This window comes from Rhea americana, unplaced genomic scaffold (genome assembly GCF_003343005.1).
Source record: "Rhea americana isolate MKP2758 unplaced genomic scaffold, rheAme1 scaffold_380, whole genome shotgun sequence".
Classification (NCBI taxonomy): domain Eukaryota; kingdom Metazoa; phylum Chordata; class Aves; order Rheiformes; family Rheidae; genus Rhea; species Rhea americana.
Window position 1 is genome coordinate 7,136 of NW_028186513.1, and position 15,089 is coordinate 22,224.

The following is a 15,089-nucleotide window of genomic DNA, read 5'->3' on the forward strand; positions in this document are numbered from 1 at the left end:
CTCAGAACCTGAAGAATCGTGGGTTAAGGTGCCTTAGGTTAGGACAAAGGAATAAGTAAACAAATCTGAGTGCAATTGCTCCCCATTTCTCATTTTTAAAACAGTAATTATGTTCATAAACTTTCCTGTCCAAGGAACGGTTTTCTGTCAGTGCCCTTTTCTTCCAACCACAGGAAAATATTTAGTATTTTTTCTCTTCTTTGTATTCTTATGAGAATGAAGGTTTTTTGCGAAGACCTGCTCATACCTACTACTTTGATAGGAAAGGAAATTCGTGATTTTATCTCCAAATGTGTCATCCAGCCATTTTGTAGCCTGCTGTGGTTCATAGTGTAAGGTAGTTGTTTAGAAAAAGAAAAAAACACAGGAAAGAAAACTGTGAAGGGTGCTGTAGTTTGCAGTTAGCTAACATATGTCCTCCCCATTGTGATTTGCTTTTCATTTCTGTCTAACTCAGTGAAAGGAAGAAAAAAACGTAGAGCAAATAGCCCTATAGGTTTCTCTACTTTGAGAGCACAAAAGGCAATGACTTGGTGGGGGGGAGGTAAAGCAGAAGTCCTGCTCTCAAGAGAATTAGTTCGGTATTAATGATAACTTGTGCCTTAACAGAGGGCTGTATACATGATATCCTGAGGGGATTACGTACCCAATTACTTTTGGCTTTTGTGTTTCTGTGCTTTTTTCTAAATTGTAGCTAATTACTCCTCTAGGGTTATGGATGAGATCRTTTTCCTGAATTAGAGATCTGTGTATGAGCTACTATTCTGATTTAATATTTTCAAGACACCTTTTTTTTACTGGGAAAGAATTTGGGAAACAGTGTTGGAATGAATGGCCAAAATCAAAATCTTTTCTTACACTTATGAAATACCAGTGTTTGTCAATATCTTGATTGATTTAAATTTTTTTTTGTTTCTTTTTCTGTTTAGGTGAGAGTTCAACCACTTCTGATAAAGCTGTATTCAGAAACATAATTTATGGGAGGCTTACATAAGGTATGTAAACATAAGTTTGAAAGCTGTCTGTGCAAGTGCACGTGGTAAGTTTGTAAGCCAAATGTGCTACAAAAATGCCAATAAGGGGCATATCTAATTACCAGTATATCCTTAAAGGCAAGACTAGAAGAACTCTTTCTATACATAATTACCTTCTCTTTTCCCACTGTCTTCCTCAAGAACCAGAAATACAGAAARTCTTAAGTGCACGGTTTAAACAGAAGTCCAATATTTCTGGTACTTAAGATAGGGAGAGAATGTCATGTTGAAATCACTGCTACATCGGAGYGGTAATACCATGTCCTGGTAAGAGGGTTAAAAATAATTAAATATTGTTTCCACAATTAGTGTTCTTACTGGAGGTATCACACTGAAAGAGATGAGATTTTTTTTGTTTGTGTTTGACTGTATTCCTATATTGCGCTGTTATATGAGTGAATTTCCTTTTTCATCTTCAAAATCTAGTAACTAAATAAGTAGAAATCCAGCCTAAAGATTTATCTTAATCTGTAGCTTCCTCTACGCTTAGATTGAATTATTAATCCGGATGTCTGTCAGTATGGCTCTGGGAGAGTGATTTAGAGTTCCTCTTAGGTCCTGCATCATTAACTGAATTATGTTAATTTCCAACTGAAATTGTTAACGTAGAATCACACAGAATCACAAAAYGGTTAAGGTTGGAAGGGACCTCTGGAGATCATCTARTCCAAATGCCCTGCTCAAGCAGGGTCACCTAGAGCGTGTTAGACAGGATGGCATCCGGGTGGGTTTTGAATATCTCCAGAGAAGGAGACTCCACAACCTCTCTGGGCAACCTACTCCAAAATTCTAGATTTTRATGCTTTAAAAAAAGTCACAATAAACTTGGAACAGTACGCCACATAGTCTGATCTTTTTAGACGATACTTCATACAGTAGGAATAAAGAATTAATAAGGAAATTTTGCAACAAGAATGGTCATTCGCAAAGGTTTACCTTTACAAAGTGATTTTAATTAAAGTAGTRGAACAATTTGTGGAGTGAAGTAACATTTTATTTTGGGGGAAGTGTAAAACGTCTGCTATATATGTATAGAGTTTGTAAGAACAAGCATTCACCTCTGTTCTGTAGGAACAGCCTGTTTTCATGACTCATTTAAAATAACTTTATGATTTTTTTTTCCAAAAAAACTTGGTTAGTGTAATACTATGTTATGGAAATCCCCCCCACACACTTATTTTTTCTCTTGAGGTGATGAGGTTAAAGTTCAGAAGTCAAATGCTGGCGTGAGAATAAATGTTGAATGGTTTGGGGTTTTTTAGTTTATGAATGAAAGTTGCTGGAGTCCATGTTTTCATAGGCTAAATGTATGTGTGAAGAGTCTTAATGCTTCAGGACAGATTCAATTTTGGCTGTAACTGTACTGTATGCTTCAGAAAAGATCCCAAAGGCCCAACATTCAGTTGTTTTTAACATCACTCAGTGCTGCTTTGGAAGCATGACTTCCAAATCTTTGTAAATTTCTGGACCACTAGGGTGGCAGCAGGACCTTCCAATTAACTACTTAATTGATATCAAGGGCATACCTACTTTCTAGTGTAAGATCAAAGCTTAGTTTGAAAAGGAAGAATCAAGCAGAAAGTGAGATTATTAGACTTTGATTTCTAGAATACCAAAGCCAGTGTGWGCGTTCTGTATATCATTACCATTTTCACTTCTGGTATGCTTTAACATGTAGATTGCAGCAAAATTTTTTTTTTTTTGCACTTCAAGTGATTTCACAGCAACATCTTGTACTGCTGCCAGGTGAAGCTTGCTAGTTATTTGGTTTTACATAGCTGGTTTAGTCTGTCATACTTTTGGACTGCTCTTTTAAAACAGCTTAATTTGGTTTTATTTCAGTGTATTGACAGTTGTCAAATTCTACTGATAGAGAAATACTATTTTCACATTCTAACATAATGGAGATACTCATGACAGTCACACTGCTATGGTAGTGTCTTGATAGAAGTGACAGATCTGTCTCCTTACATTGAGATGGAGACTTTTTTTTTTAGCCCAGCTGTTGTTAATGATCACTAAGACAAAAGTAGTTTTGATTCAGTGGTAAAAAAAATAAGATAGGTCCTGTTGTAATTTCCATGAAGGTGGGGGAACATTGGTTGGTTCAGTCCGTTGGAACAGAGTGCCAATGAAGTCCAGGGAAATTTTCATGGATTTGAACTGGGAACTGCAAGGGAAGGGCAAGTGTCATGTGCCCTCATTAAGCATGCTTGAGTTGATGGGGAGATGTATTTCAGGGTGTCCTGCAGCTTTGTGTGTGTGTGTGTGTGTGTGTGTGTGTGTGAGCTGCCTCTTTGTTGCTGTCCCCATAAGCAGGCTTGACAGGTGCAAGTGGCAAGTGCTGCTTGGACTGCAGATTCTTTCAGGAAGTTAATGCAAGGTATGAAAAAGATCCTGTTTAAGCACTTAGGGTAGAAAAGAAAAGAATCGCTGTTCTCATTCTTTGCCAGATACACATCTACTAAGCAAAGACTACTGTAAAGTGACATAAGAGTTAGGCTGCTTTTATTAAGTATTGAGCCTGAGTGTAAGGCTCAATTGAAGGCTCATTGAAGACCAAGTTTATTACAGTTCTGCATGTCCTTTTTTTTTTCTTTTAATGAGCCCAGTAGCTCATGTTTCACTTACTGAAGCAATTTGTTCTTACAGCTATTATTTTGTGTTTCTGATAGCAGTGTGGCGTAAGTCACATTGCAACTCTTATCCTGGAGGTAGATTGTTGCGTTGAAAATGAAGCCGTGCTGAAATGCATTTAAAATATGCTGATAGTTCTTAGTCACTGTTCTGCTTTATACAGTTGCTGTTGCCTAACTAGAAAAAGTACATTTTGTAGGATGCTTTGTAGGATTTTGTTTAGAATTAACTAATATCGCTTCATTTTTGGAGCTCAGGATGAGTTGTAGTCTTGACTGAAGGAGAACTAATTATTTCATTCAGTGATAATGAAGGCTCTTTTGAGCAAATAAAGTAATAGTTTAACTATTTCTTCCCAAACTGCGTATGTGTTAGTGAACACTAAGTTGATAGGGAACCCAAACAGGAATGCATTCGGTAATGAGCTACTGTTGTTTGCTTTGTGTCTTACTGCAAAATAAAGTATAACTGTTCCATTAAATGCTGGCTAGAAAGGAGAAAGTTAAGTTTTGTTTACCTATCACAACTGTATACAACTTTCTACAAAAGGCTTTACAAAGTATTTTAGGTGGTATTAACAAAATATTATAGCAAGTTTTGCAGCAACATGCACATTTCTAAGGTATGTGTGTACGTAAGTATGTACATAAGCTCTTTCACTTGTTACTGAATGTTGTTAGTGTTTATGCTCAGTGTGTTATAGACAGGTTGGAAGACAAATGAAATACTTCTGGTGGGGACATACTGGCTGTGTTTTCTCTGCCAACTGGCAGAGTATGGTGATGTGTGGCATAGCAATCCTCAGTGGCATGCCTGAGATTGAGTGATTTCAGCTGTAATGATTTGTTATACAGCTTGTCTGTATAGGGCTGATGGAGGTTGTGTTCTGCTTTAACATCTGTGAAAGGTTTGAAATAATAATGAGTATTACTTGAAAGACTTCAGAATGGAGGATGGAAAAAGATGGTAAATAAGGCAGCACAGGCCAACTGGAAATAAGGAAACAAATTCCAGGAAAAAAAAGCATTGTGAAGATTAGAAATGTTCTTCATTTGACCCATGTCTTGGCGTATACAAATGTTCTTTACAGTGTTTTGGAATATGAAACTCCTGGGCTACAACTTGTGCTTCAGTAGAAAGCTTTGAGCACGTCCCTGCCTTCCTTTCCATGTCTGGAAAAAGGCTGACAGTTCTTGCTGTTAATCAAATAAGATAATGTCAGAAATATTTAAATGGTGGGTATTTTTTGTTCCCTCATTCCCCCCACCCTTTTTTTTTTTCCTCCTCCAAAAATTGTTAAACGTGATCAAGAAGACTTTCTAACCCTGGAATACAGCCTTCCCACAGTCTTAGGTGAGGCTAGGACGTAACTACTGTTCAATAGCGAGTATAATCATCAAATAACCTTTGAAACCTTTTATTCAGTGAAATAAACAGAACAAGTGATGAATAGTGATAAGTTCATGTTACGAATGTATACTGCTGTTAGATCAGAGGATTAATAATGTGGAGTCATTTTTTAGGATCTCTTTACTATTGTTTTCTTTCTTAGAACTTCCACCCTTCTAGAGATGGAGGATACTGAAGTAGATTTCTTGATCTGTCAAAATTTTGACAGCTCGGTGGAATACTGTAACTGTATCACTGTCTTCAAAAGGTGCTGGATGAATTTGTCGGGAAAACAATTGTTCCTCTTGACTTGTGGATTCTTCTTAGTAACATGGGAAAATACTTTAGTCCTGAATGCAGCTGACCCCCACAAATGGACTGAGACAAACTGCTTCTATACTACTGTTTCAGATGTAATTAAAATAGTATGGATATAGGGGGAGTTGAGATGTGTATGTATGTGGAGGGAGTTGAAGGTGGAAAAAAGAGATAAATAGACATAGACATAGAATTTGCAAAGCTTGAATAACCATTCTAGAAACAATGTTTTTAATAAAGTAAATGCAAGTGGAATTCATGGTGAAGTGGGAAGTGAACTTAAGCATTTCGGAAGACCGTATTTGTTGCCAAAGACACGTGATGAATGTTTTGGACACAACCTCACATTGACTCCTTTTGGTCACTGATAATGAGAATGTAAATATAAGGCTTCTTCATTGCATTTTCTTCTAATTTCAGGTTTGTTTCCTGATTTCGTAATTGGCAAAGCTGAGATAGTGAATCCGGACTGTTGAAAGGTGCAAGGTGTGAGTCTGTGCTCAGGCAGGTAGGCGCACAATAGAAAATAGTCTGCAAAGGTGGTAGAACTGCATTTATTGGAATTTGGAATATACCTTTTTATTTTGCTTCTAATGTGGGTGTACTACAAGTTAAACTGTCAGTTAAATTCTTTTTTCATTGGTCATATTGCTGCATGAAGAAGTCTACATGTCATGTGTTATTTAAGCAGACTTTGAAAAAAAAAAAGCATTACATCTGGGAATATTGTAGTTTGTCTTTTCAAATAGCTGGTAATCACAAGGGTAAAATGGAACAACTCGATGGAGATAATCTTGAATGACCAGAAAGAACAAGAGCCTATGTTTTTTAACATGCGTGGTTTTTTTTCTTCGTTTAAAACCAGTTTGGGTGTGTTTGGAAGGAGTGTTTCCCTCATATGTGCATTAACTGACCAGACAAATGTTTAGATCAGTGTGAAATTATCTAGGAACACTTGTTGTTTTGCTAAAGCTTTATATCTGAAAACTGATTTGAATCAGCAACTATTTGAAAAGTGGGATGGAAGTTTTCATTAACTAAATGGGCATCGTATTCTGAATATTTAATAATTCTGAAGCTTCAGTAGCTAATGGGAGCATAAAGCAGTGGTAAACTCTTGACAGTGGAAAAATTGCTGGTAACTGGAAACTGTAAGAAAGTTAGGTTAGAACCAACCACATGGGAAATACATGTTTATTAAACTTCTATTAAAAAAAAAATACATTCACAGAAAGTTTTTTTTCCCCAAGGGTATGCATATTTCTATTAAGCATTGCTGCCTTCTAGATTGAAAATAATAGATCAGGAGATAGATTGTGCCAAGCTGTACAGTGTATTCTGCAACAAAGGCAGTGTTGTTGTGCATTAAGATTATTATTTGTCAAGAAAGGAGAGTAAGATGCTTCACCTGTATGTCCAAAAAGTAGAAGAAAGAATGAATGTGAAAAGATTGTTTGGACTAGAGTGATTTGGGAGGTGGTTTTTTGCTTTTTTCATTTTTAGTAACATTTTCAGTGTAAAGATAAATTCATTGCTGTGGAACAAACTTAAGTCTTCTGACAGAACTCAAAAAACAGCTTAAAACTTGTAAAACATTAACTTCCCTGACTTTGTTTAATGACAAAAGTCTGTCTTCTGGGCAAAGTCCATTGTACTGACTTAATAGGAGCTTTCTCTTCCATTTTTTCCATTTTTTGATTGGTATGGTGGGTTGCCTTCTCTGTTTTCAAATCCTCTCACTGCAAAATTTGAACCTTGGAACAATCAGATTTTAGAAAACAACGACTTAGTGAAAGTTTTCCAGGCTACTGGTTCTCCATTAGCTTCRTGTCTCAAAACCCCCTCATTTGTCAGTAAGACTTGTTTGGAGAGCAACACTATGAACAGAGTCCCAGAATTGATGTGCTTAAAAATATTCTTCTAAAATAAATAATTTGTAACTCCTGTCATGACATTGATTCATTTTATTGTGTAGCCCCTCCACACATGTATTAACAGTATGGGAACTTTATACACTGGTCTTGTTGCTAGGGTAGTAAGTAGTCAAACTGCACATCAGTAAGAATATCGGTGATCTAATAAATCTCTGTTCATTTTTGGTCCAGTTCTTAAAGAAATAGAAATGGCTCTATACAGAAAAATGTACTTAAAAGTTACTGTTAAATGTGAAAGGGTTGACTTTGACCTCTGTCTTCCCTTGGTGGATTAACTTGAGTTGCCTGCAATTCATGACGTAGCTCGTGTTTGGACAAGATACTTAGAAACCAGGCTTTTATATTGATATTTATATTGAATATTTTTTGATGTGGTGACTTACTTGAGTGATTTCAGATCTAGTTTGCAGAGAACTAATTTTAAATCTGTGTGATATGAATGAATTTAGCCAATTAATTTGGAATGTAATTTGCTGCTGTTTCTTCAGATGCAGTGCTTGTTGAGTTATCATGTATGTTATATGCTGTAGCTCTAAGGCCAAAGAAGAGACTGAAGCATCTATTTTCCAACACTATAATACTTTACCAGAAATTTAAATTTACCATTCTCAGATCAGTTCTGATATTTTTAGAAATTAGACTATTCTACTTGTGGAAGATCTGCTGGACAGCTTATAACCAGACCTTCAGAAGAGACAAACTGGAAAGAACAGTTTCAAAAAAATACTTGAAAATGATTCAGGAACACATCCACCAGATGTATGCAGTCCCTGTTTTTTTTGTCCTGCTGGGAGATGAGACCTGKCTTGCTTCAGGGAACAATCATGTCCCTTTAAAGGTAGAGGTGGAGTCAGTGTCATGAGAAGGCAATTTTGTAGCTGTAAGCAGGAAGGCAAGGAGACCTCTGGCTGACAGGCAGCTAATGGGGAGTCTCTGTAGCACTGTGTAAATGCTCCTGCTGTAGTTCCCTCTTTGAGGACCAGACACACTTTACCTTGTAATGCTTCACAATGCAGCTTCTTGCTGTGAGCTCTGTGAGGCTCTATGCATGTGTGTACGTCGTGGGCATAGTATCATGTTCAGTGGAGAAGTCGAAATAGTAAGGTAAGTGAGCAACCGCAGCTGCTTTCATAGTTGATCCTTCAGTTTTGTTTAGAAATATCTCTCTTTAAAATCAGAATGATCTTTAGGAAGTTTTAGCAGAGTAGGTTCCTTCAGAACATTTTTTGTTGYAGTTGTTCAACAGCTGAGCATGCTTTATCTCAGAAGGACTAAATGGATGCTACAATAAGTTTATAGCTGCGGTGTTAACATAAGGGAACTGAAATGACTCCAATATTTAGTTTATTTAACCTGTTGAGTGCTGATAGAGCATAGAAACTTGATTTCTATTCTAGTAGGAATTACCTTCACAGGTTAGGAATGAATCAACTTTAAAAATATTGGCAAATGTTAAAAATAACTTCTAAGATATGAAAGCTCTTGGCACACATACCAAACTAATGTTTGACTAGTAAGTGCTACAGATCAAAGTAAAATGCTGAAGATTCTTAAACAGTTTGAAACAAACAATACTTTTAAGATCTGTCCTGGGACCTTCTCAGGACTTTTAACCTCTTTCATGAGCAGGGTCAACCTTAAAATTGTGTTGTATTAGAATACATATCTCTGTGTTCTGAAAACGGTTGAGTCCTCAAGCTAGCCCAGGATTTAGAGTAGTAATTTTTTTCTCTCCCCCCAGCATTTCAGTAGTTGCATGGCTAAACACTGCTCTTTACTGTGGGTGTTTAGGGGATGTCTCTAACAAAAATGGATTGTGCAGTAAGCAGAAGATAATGCTGTTGAAACTCTTCCTTTGGACAGTATTTAGCTCTCTGCGTAGTGCAACATAGCTGTAACTGTGAGGTGTAAGCCACTTCTACTACTCTATCAGATCAGTTCTAATCTTGTTCTTTTTCTTGGAAAATGATTTAGTATTTCAGAAAGTACAACAGAGAAGAGCTATTGTGAAAAGTGTAAGTTTTAATGGTACTTGTCTATTAAAAATTTTAACCACTATAGTTTAGTGTGCCTAAGGATGACTTACAAATGGTGATATGTTGAATTGTAGTTTGTTCTTGAGCTGCAGGATTGACATTTATTAAAAAGCTGTACTGAAGCTATATAGTTTATTAGATAGTTTTGTAGTCTTTTTACAGAATGTAGCTTTTTGCTGGCTTTGTTATATCAAAACCCTCCAGGAATTGGTTGAGAATAGTTCTCTGGTTCTGAGATGCAATTTATATCATATTCCTTTTAACATTATTATGAATCTTCCTACTGATCAATTGTTCCCATTACCATTTGCTTCTTATGATTATTTTCCATGTTTTTGTTTTACTCTGCTAAACTTTTGATTGCTTTTGGCTAATGGATTTTGGAAATGTTGAGGTTTCAGCAGATGTGTTTAGTTAAATTAAAAAGAAAATATTTGTAAAATATCTTTCCACATATTCTTTGCCTGAAAAGTTGCCATCTGTAGGAACATTTCTTCTACTGTGGTAGTACTTGTTGATGATTTTTTTTCCCACATCCCTGGTGCCATTTAATTTTTAAATAAATATATAATAGAACAGGAATCTCTTTTTTTTTCCCCACACTTTATAGTATGAACTATATTAAAATACCTAAGTTGTCTTGATACAGCATCTTTGGTATAGTGAAAAGGAAGAACTGGAGCATGTAACATGATTTTTAAAATAAGAGCTAACTTCCCATCTCTGAAGAATATCAGTTCTCATGAATAATGACTCACTTTCCCAGCAGTTGCTCCTGTGACTGGCATTGTGCTCTTCCTGAAAGTGCTCCAACAGTAGTTGGGAGTATTCAGTAATGATATGTGTAATTTGATGTCTGGGAACAATTGGAAGTACAAGTCAGTCTGTTGGAATTTGCTTAAAATGGATACATCAGTGGAGAGAAGTATTTAATCTGTTGTGTTTATACACCTGAATGTCTGTTTCTAAACAACAAGTGTAAAAATGATGGACTTTTAGCACAGTCATCAGAGAGAACTGATGACCGCTATTCAATGTTCAGTTAATATCTGCCTTTGTATAGTTATTCTTCAACGAAGTGCTTCTTAGCTACTGATTTATTGATGGAATAGATGTCAGTTTATTTCAGTAAAGTCATCAGATTTCAGGCTGTGTCCTAAGAGTGCTGATTGTGTATAGAAAGTATATATTAAAAGGTTTAATCAGCTTGCCCAGTCAGGTTTTTACTAAATCTCCTGTGGTTCTTGTATGTATTYTGAGCTTACTTGTTTGAGAAGGAAGATATTTTCATTAACGCTATTTAAGTGGTAGTGTATACTTGATCAGAAGAACCAAAAATTCTAACTGGTTTTGCTGTACTGCACAGCCCTTAGACATATCCTAGAAAAGTAAAGACAAATTTTAAATCTTTTCTAGACTTGCCACCTCTATCATAAACTGGGCTAACTTCCTATAATATGAATCATTGTTTTCTTTGCCTCCAACTTGCATTTTCCAAAACCTGTTCCAAAATCATCCTCCACTATTACAGAAAGACTTAGTGAGCTACCAACGATGCTTTTGAAAGTGTGAGTGTAGGTCAAGAATCTTTAAGAGGAAAGTGTAGCAGTGACTTGTTTTCTCAGTGCACCGATTTAAAGTAAATTAAGATTTCTCTGCAGTATTGTTGGCAATCTTTATTTTGCTAACATGACCATTGCAATCTGAAGCTTCATTTAAGAGTTAGTTCTGAAGGAGTAGTTTTCTTGCCTCAAATTGCAGACTGATAGGTCATGCAGAGAAACTGATGAAACTCAAGCATGCATTAAAATTGGTCACACTGAAACAAAACTTGGAAGAATTGTAAGGATCCTTTCAATTTTCTTGTTTGGTAACACACGGGATATTTTCTGACATATCCAAACTATGTTAAATTTTAATCTGGCAGCTGTATATCTGAGATTTTCTTCATTTGTGGTATTATTCTTTATGAATTTTATGTACAGTTCCACAGCATGGGTAACACTGCACAGAGATCCATTGAGTGATAAATCAGTAGGGTAAGAAATTCTCAGTAACTTTAATTTTGCTGTTGAACATGCATAGATGCAGACAGAACTGTAAATCTACTCTTAGGCTGACTTTTTTTTTTCTCTCTGTCAATTGTATCTCTGTAATATTTTACTAATTAAGGGGTGGGGAAAGTGTAGTTCCTGGGAGAAGTTCATAAAGAATTTCCTGGTAGGGAATCTAACTATAAAGATTCATGAAAGAATGTTACTATTCTGTACTATCCATATGTATAGTAAATGTAAGTGGTTCCTGATGCTTCCTGGAAAGCTGATCTATTGCTTCTCTCCAGTCTGTGCTCTTGTTTTGAACTAACAAAGGTGGCTTTCTTGGCTTTTTACTTGCTTTGCAGCTGGATCAGTTTCTTGCCCTGATTCATCAGGGGAGGAGTAAGCAACTTCAGGATGGGATTGGATATGACTAATCTTTATTACCCACCCCCCACCCCCCCTGAAATGAAATACATGTAGTACTGTAACTTAATTCTYTTGCTTCATAATTTTCTTAATCTGATCTAATTGTGCTGCTGCTGAAAGTAGTGTTCCTGTCTGGCCRCACATTCATCTCCTCTGTGTTGGCTCTGTGATTTATACGGTGAAGAGGTCAGTTTCAGTGCATTGGTCTGGCTGAAATATGAAAGGTATTTTTGTGGTGTTAGTTTTCAGTCAGATTGGTGAGCTGATACAACTCTATGCTTGTATGGTTGTATAATCTGAGCCAAGGGAAATGCAGAGGTTTCCCCCCCCCCCTTCCATCAATGTGGCTTCAAATATTCTAGATGTGGTTTCAGTCTGCTTAAAAAGTAACATGCTAAGAGGTAAGCATCTACTGAAACTGGTCCAAAATTATTATTCATTTTTCATGTAAAAATTGATACAGTCAGTGATATAGTCATCTCTTAGTTTAGTCTTGTGCCTGGTATAATTCATGTCAGATAAGAGATAGGTCATTCAGATGATAGGGTGAAGCTAGTGGCCCCCTAAATGCTAAATAAATTGCTTCTAATATTGTGAACGAAACTTACATGTTGTTTAATGAGAGCAATTTTCTAACATTCACCACATACTTGTGGAATTGTAAAGTTCAAATCTTGGAACTAAATGTGAATGTAGAATACTGAAGAATCCCAATGCAAACTAGCATAGCATTCACTGCCTTTTTCAACCCACTGCTGAAACCTCAGATTTCTAGGAATGGTAATAGAAAGGAGATAGGGAGCTCAGTCTGAGGTTTGAGGGAATAGAGCTCCCTACCTCTCTCCAAGTCAGGGGCTAAAGCATTTTCCATTTAAGCTGAAGAACCACACTGAAACCAACAGGGAATCAAAAACTGGAGCATATTTTGCAGCATGATCAAATTTTAAGTTGTAAGGAATTTTGTTTATGACTGGATAGAGTGATTAAATAGGTCAACTATTACTACAGTTTTGGAGCACTGTAACTGTGGGACAGAAATGGCACTAGAGCTTTTCTGACCTGTCCCTCTGGTATGCTAGGTTTGTTTCTAGCCCTTTATAGAAAGGAGGTCACAAAAGGAGGTTGGTTCTAACATGCAGGGGAAAGTTTGTGAAGATCCCTGTCTGAAGCCTCAGAACATGCCTATTGGGCATGTGAAATTTTTGGTGGTTAACAAGAAAATCTGACCAGTTGAAAGAGCAGTCTGAATTTCATCTGAAACTTGATTGGACCTTCAAATGTAAACAAATTAAAAATGCCATACTTAAATTAATAGGTATCTCTTTTTTGTCCTGAATATTTCTTTTTTTTTTCCTTTTCCTTGAGGCATGATATRATGAAAATCCTTTAGAAAATCATGCTCACTGATATAAAACTTACATAGTAATAGTTCAGATAATATAATGGAAACAACTATGTGATCAGACTGTATGCTTAAAATATCTTTAAAGGGACTGTTTAACSTTTACCTGGATATATTCCTGAAAGTAGTACAGGTAATTCATTTATTACTACAATTATGTCAAGTCACTTAATGCTTCGACTTAATCTCTTCTGTCTTTAGTATTTGAATGACTGGGTGAATATTTGGAAGGACTTCTGAATTATTTTGGCTGCAACAGAACTCCTCACTGGATGATGTACTCTTGTAATTGATCATAGCAACTGCATAAACTACACAAGCAAATAGAACATGTATTCCCAGGATTTAATCTGGAGGTTCATAGCTAGACAGATCTGTACAAATGGCGTTATGTTCAGGTATCTTGGATTATCATTTTTGTTTGAGATTTCTTCTGAAAATTTAAAGAGAAGATTTTTTTGATGGTAAGCCTTCTTTATTTTTTTTATTGCTCTTTAATAGTGACAGCTGGCTGTTTTGATAGTGATGTGGTTGAAATTAGTTTCTTGTTCATGGTCCTTTTGATATAGCTAACAAAATGGCATCTCCCTATTCCTTTTTTTGCGTTGATAACTTTAAATGTAGCACTCAAATTTGTAATTATTTTAGATTAAAAGCCTATTTTCTTTGCAGATTTCCTTCTTAAATTGAAAAAAAAAAAAAAAACTTTCACTCTAACCCCTGTTCCATTTGTCTATTATTAGACAGCCACTTCAAACATTCCTATTTCCAGTTTTATCAAGCTTCATTTCACTTGGTAGTTCCAAACTGTCAAATGCTGCATGTTCTTTCAGATCTACTGTGTAACTTCATTCTTCATAGATATTATTTCCCTGTTTCCTTCAGGTATAACTGACAGGTGCTTGCAAAGATGTCTAAAACTAACAAATCAAAATCTGGATCCCGTTCTTCTCGTTCGAGATCTGGATCAAGATCACGTTCACGTTCCTTCTCCAAATCTCGTTCCCGTTCTCGTTCTGTCTCACGATCAAGAAAACGCAGGCTTAGGTAAGTGCATCCGGCTCCAGGTCAAAGGGTGTAACAGTCTGTTTTTCCAATCTTGGTCTGTTCAGATGGTTTGTCACTTAGTGCTTTTCCAGGAAAAGCCTTTTATTAGATTCTAGAATAGCATCCTGTGCTGTTTCCTGCCATCCTGTATTTTTTTGAAATGTTTTTAATGAACTAGAATAAATTATCTGTTTCTCTCCATTGTGAAAGTTTTTTTGAAACTTTTGAGTTATTTGAGCCCTTATCCTGGTCTCTGTAGCATATTTTTGAGGAAGGGTAACTTTACTTCTCTGTGCAGGATTTTTTTTCTAACATAAATAGTAACAACTGCAATAGTAATGATACGCAGTTGAACTAGAGTGATTTTGCTAGTACAGCTGATGTTTTCAGTGTTAGAGTCTACAGTAAAGTTGTTATAGCCTTTCTAAATCAGGTCCTTAGAGAAGGCCTCTTATTTTGTTTTTCCCCAAAGGTATTGATAGAAGCTTATGTCAAAGGATGTATTTTCCTCCCTGTTCTTTTGCAGTCTCTATTGCTGCTGTATGTAATGTGATAACCTATTGCACTTTTCCTGATGTTAAGTATACACAATATCTAAGATGATCAGGTTTCCTATATTAAAGGTACTTAGAGATGATGATGTGTTCGAAACTTCTGAAGCAGGACAATATGCAAAAAAGGCAAAAAAGCTTTTTATCATGACATGATAAACTCTACGATTTTTTAAAATTATTATTATTATTATTTTTAGACTTGAAATGCTTTTGATGTTGCATTTATTTTGCTAATATAAGTGGTAGTGGGAACATTTGAATTTGTGTTCCATA

At 36.0% G+C, this 15,089-nt stretch overlaps 1 protein-coding gene across 5 annotated transcripts in view; it reads left to right on the forward strand.

The window, feature by feature from the left end:
• The first annotated feature begins 904 nt into the window (after positions 1-904).
• The window catches only part of THRAP3 (thyroid hormone receptor associated protein 3), a 30,137-nt gene continuing 15,952 nt past the window's right edge, over positions 905-15,089 (forward strand). For 3 of the 5 annotated variants that reach the window (XM_085313246.1, XM_085313250.1, XM_085313251.1), the window contains exons 1-3: positions 905-995; positions 5,799-5,886; positions 14,101-14,262. In XM_085313246.1, the coding sequence (XP_085169372.1) occupies positions 14,126-14,262 (137 nt within the window). In that variant the 5' untranslated portion in view covers positions 905-995; positions 5,799-5,886; positions 14,101-14,125. Of the gene's footprint in view, positions 996-5,798; positions 5,887-13,416; positions 13,680-14,100; positions 14,263-15,089 lie in introns of all 5 variants that reach the window. The other 2 variants (XM_085313247.1, XM_085313249.1) reach the window with 2 other exon arrangements.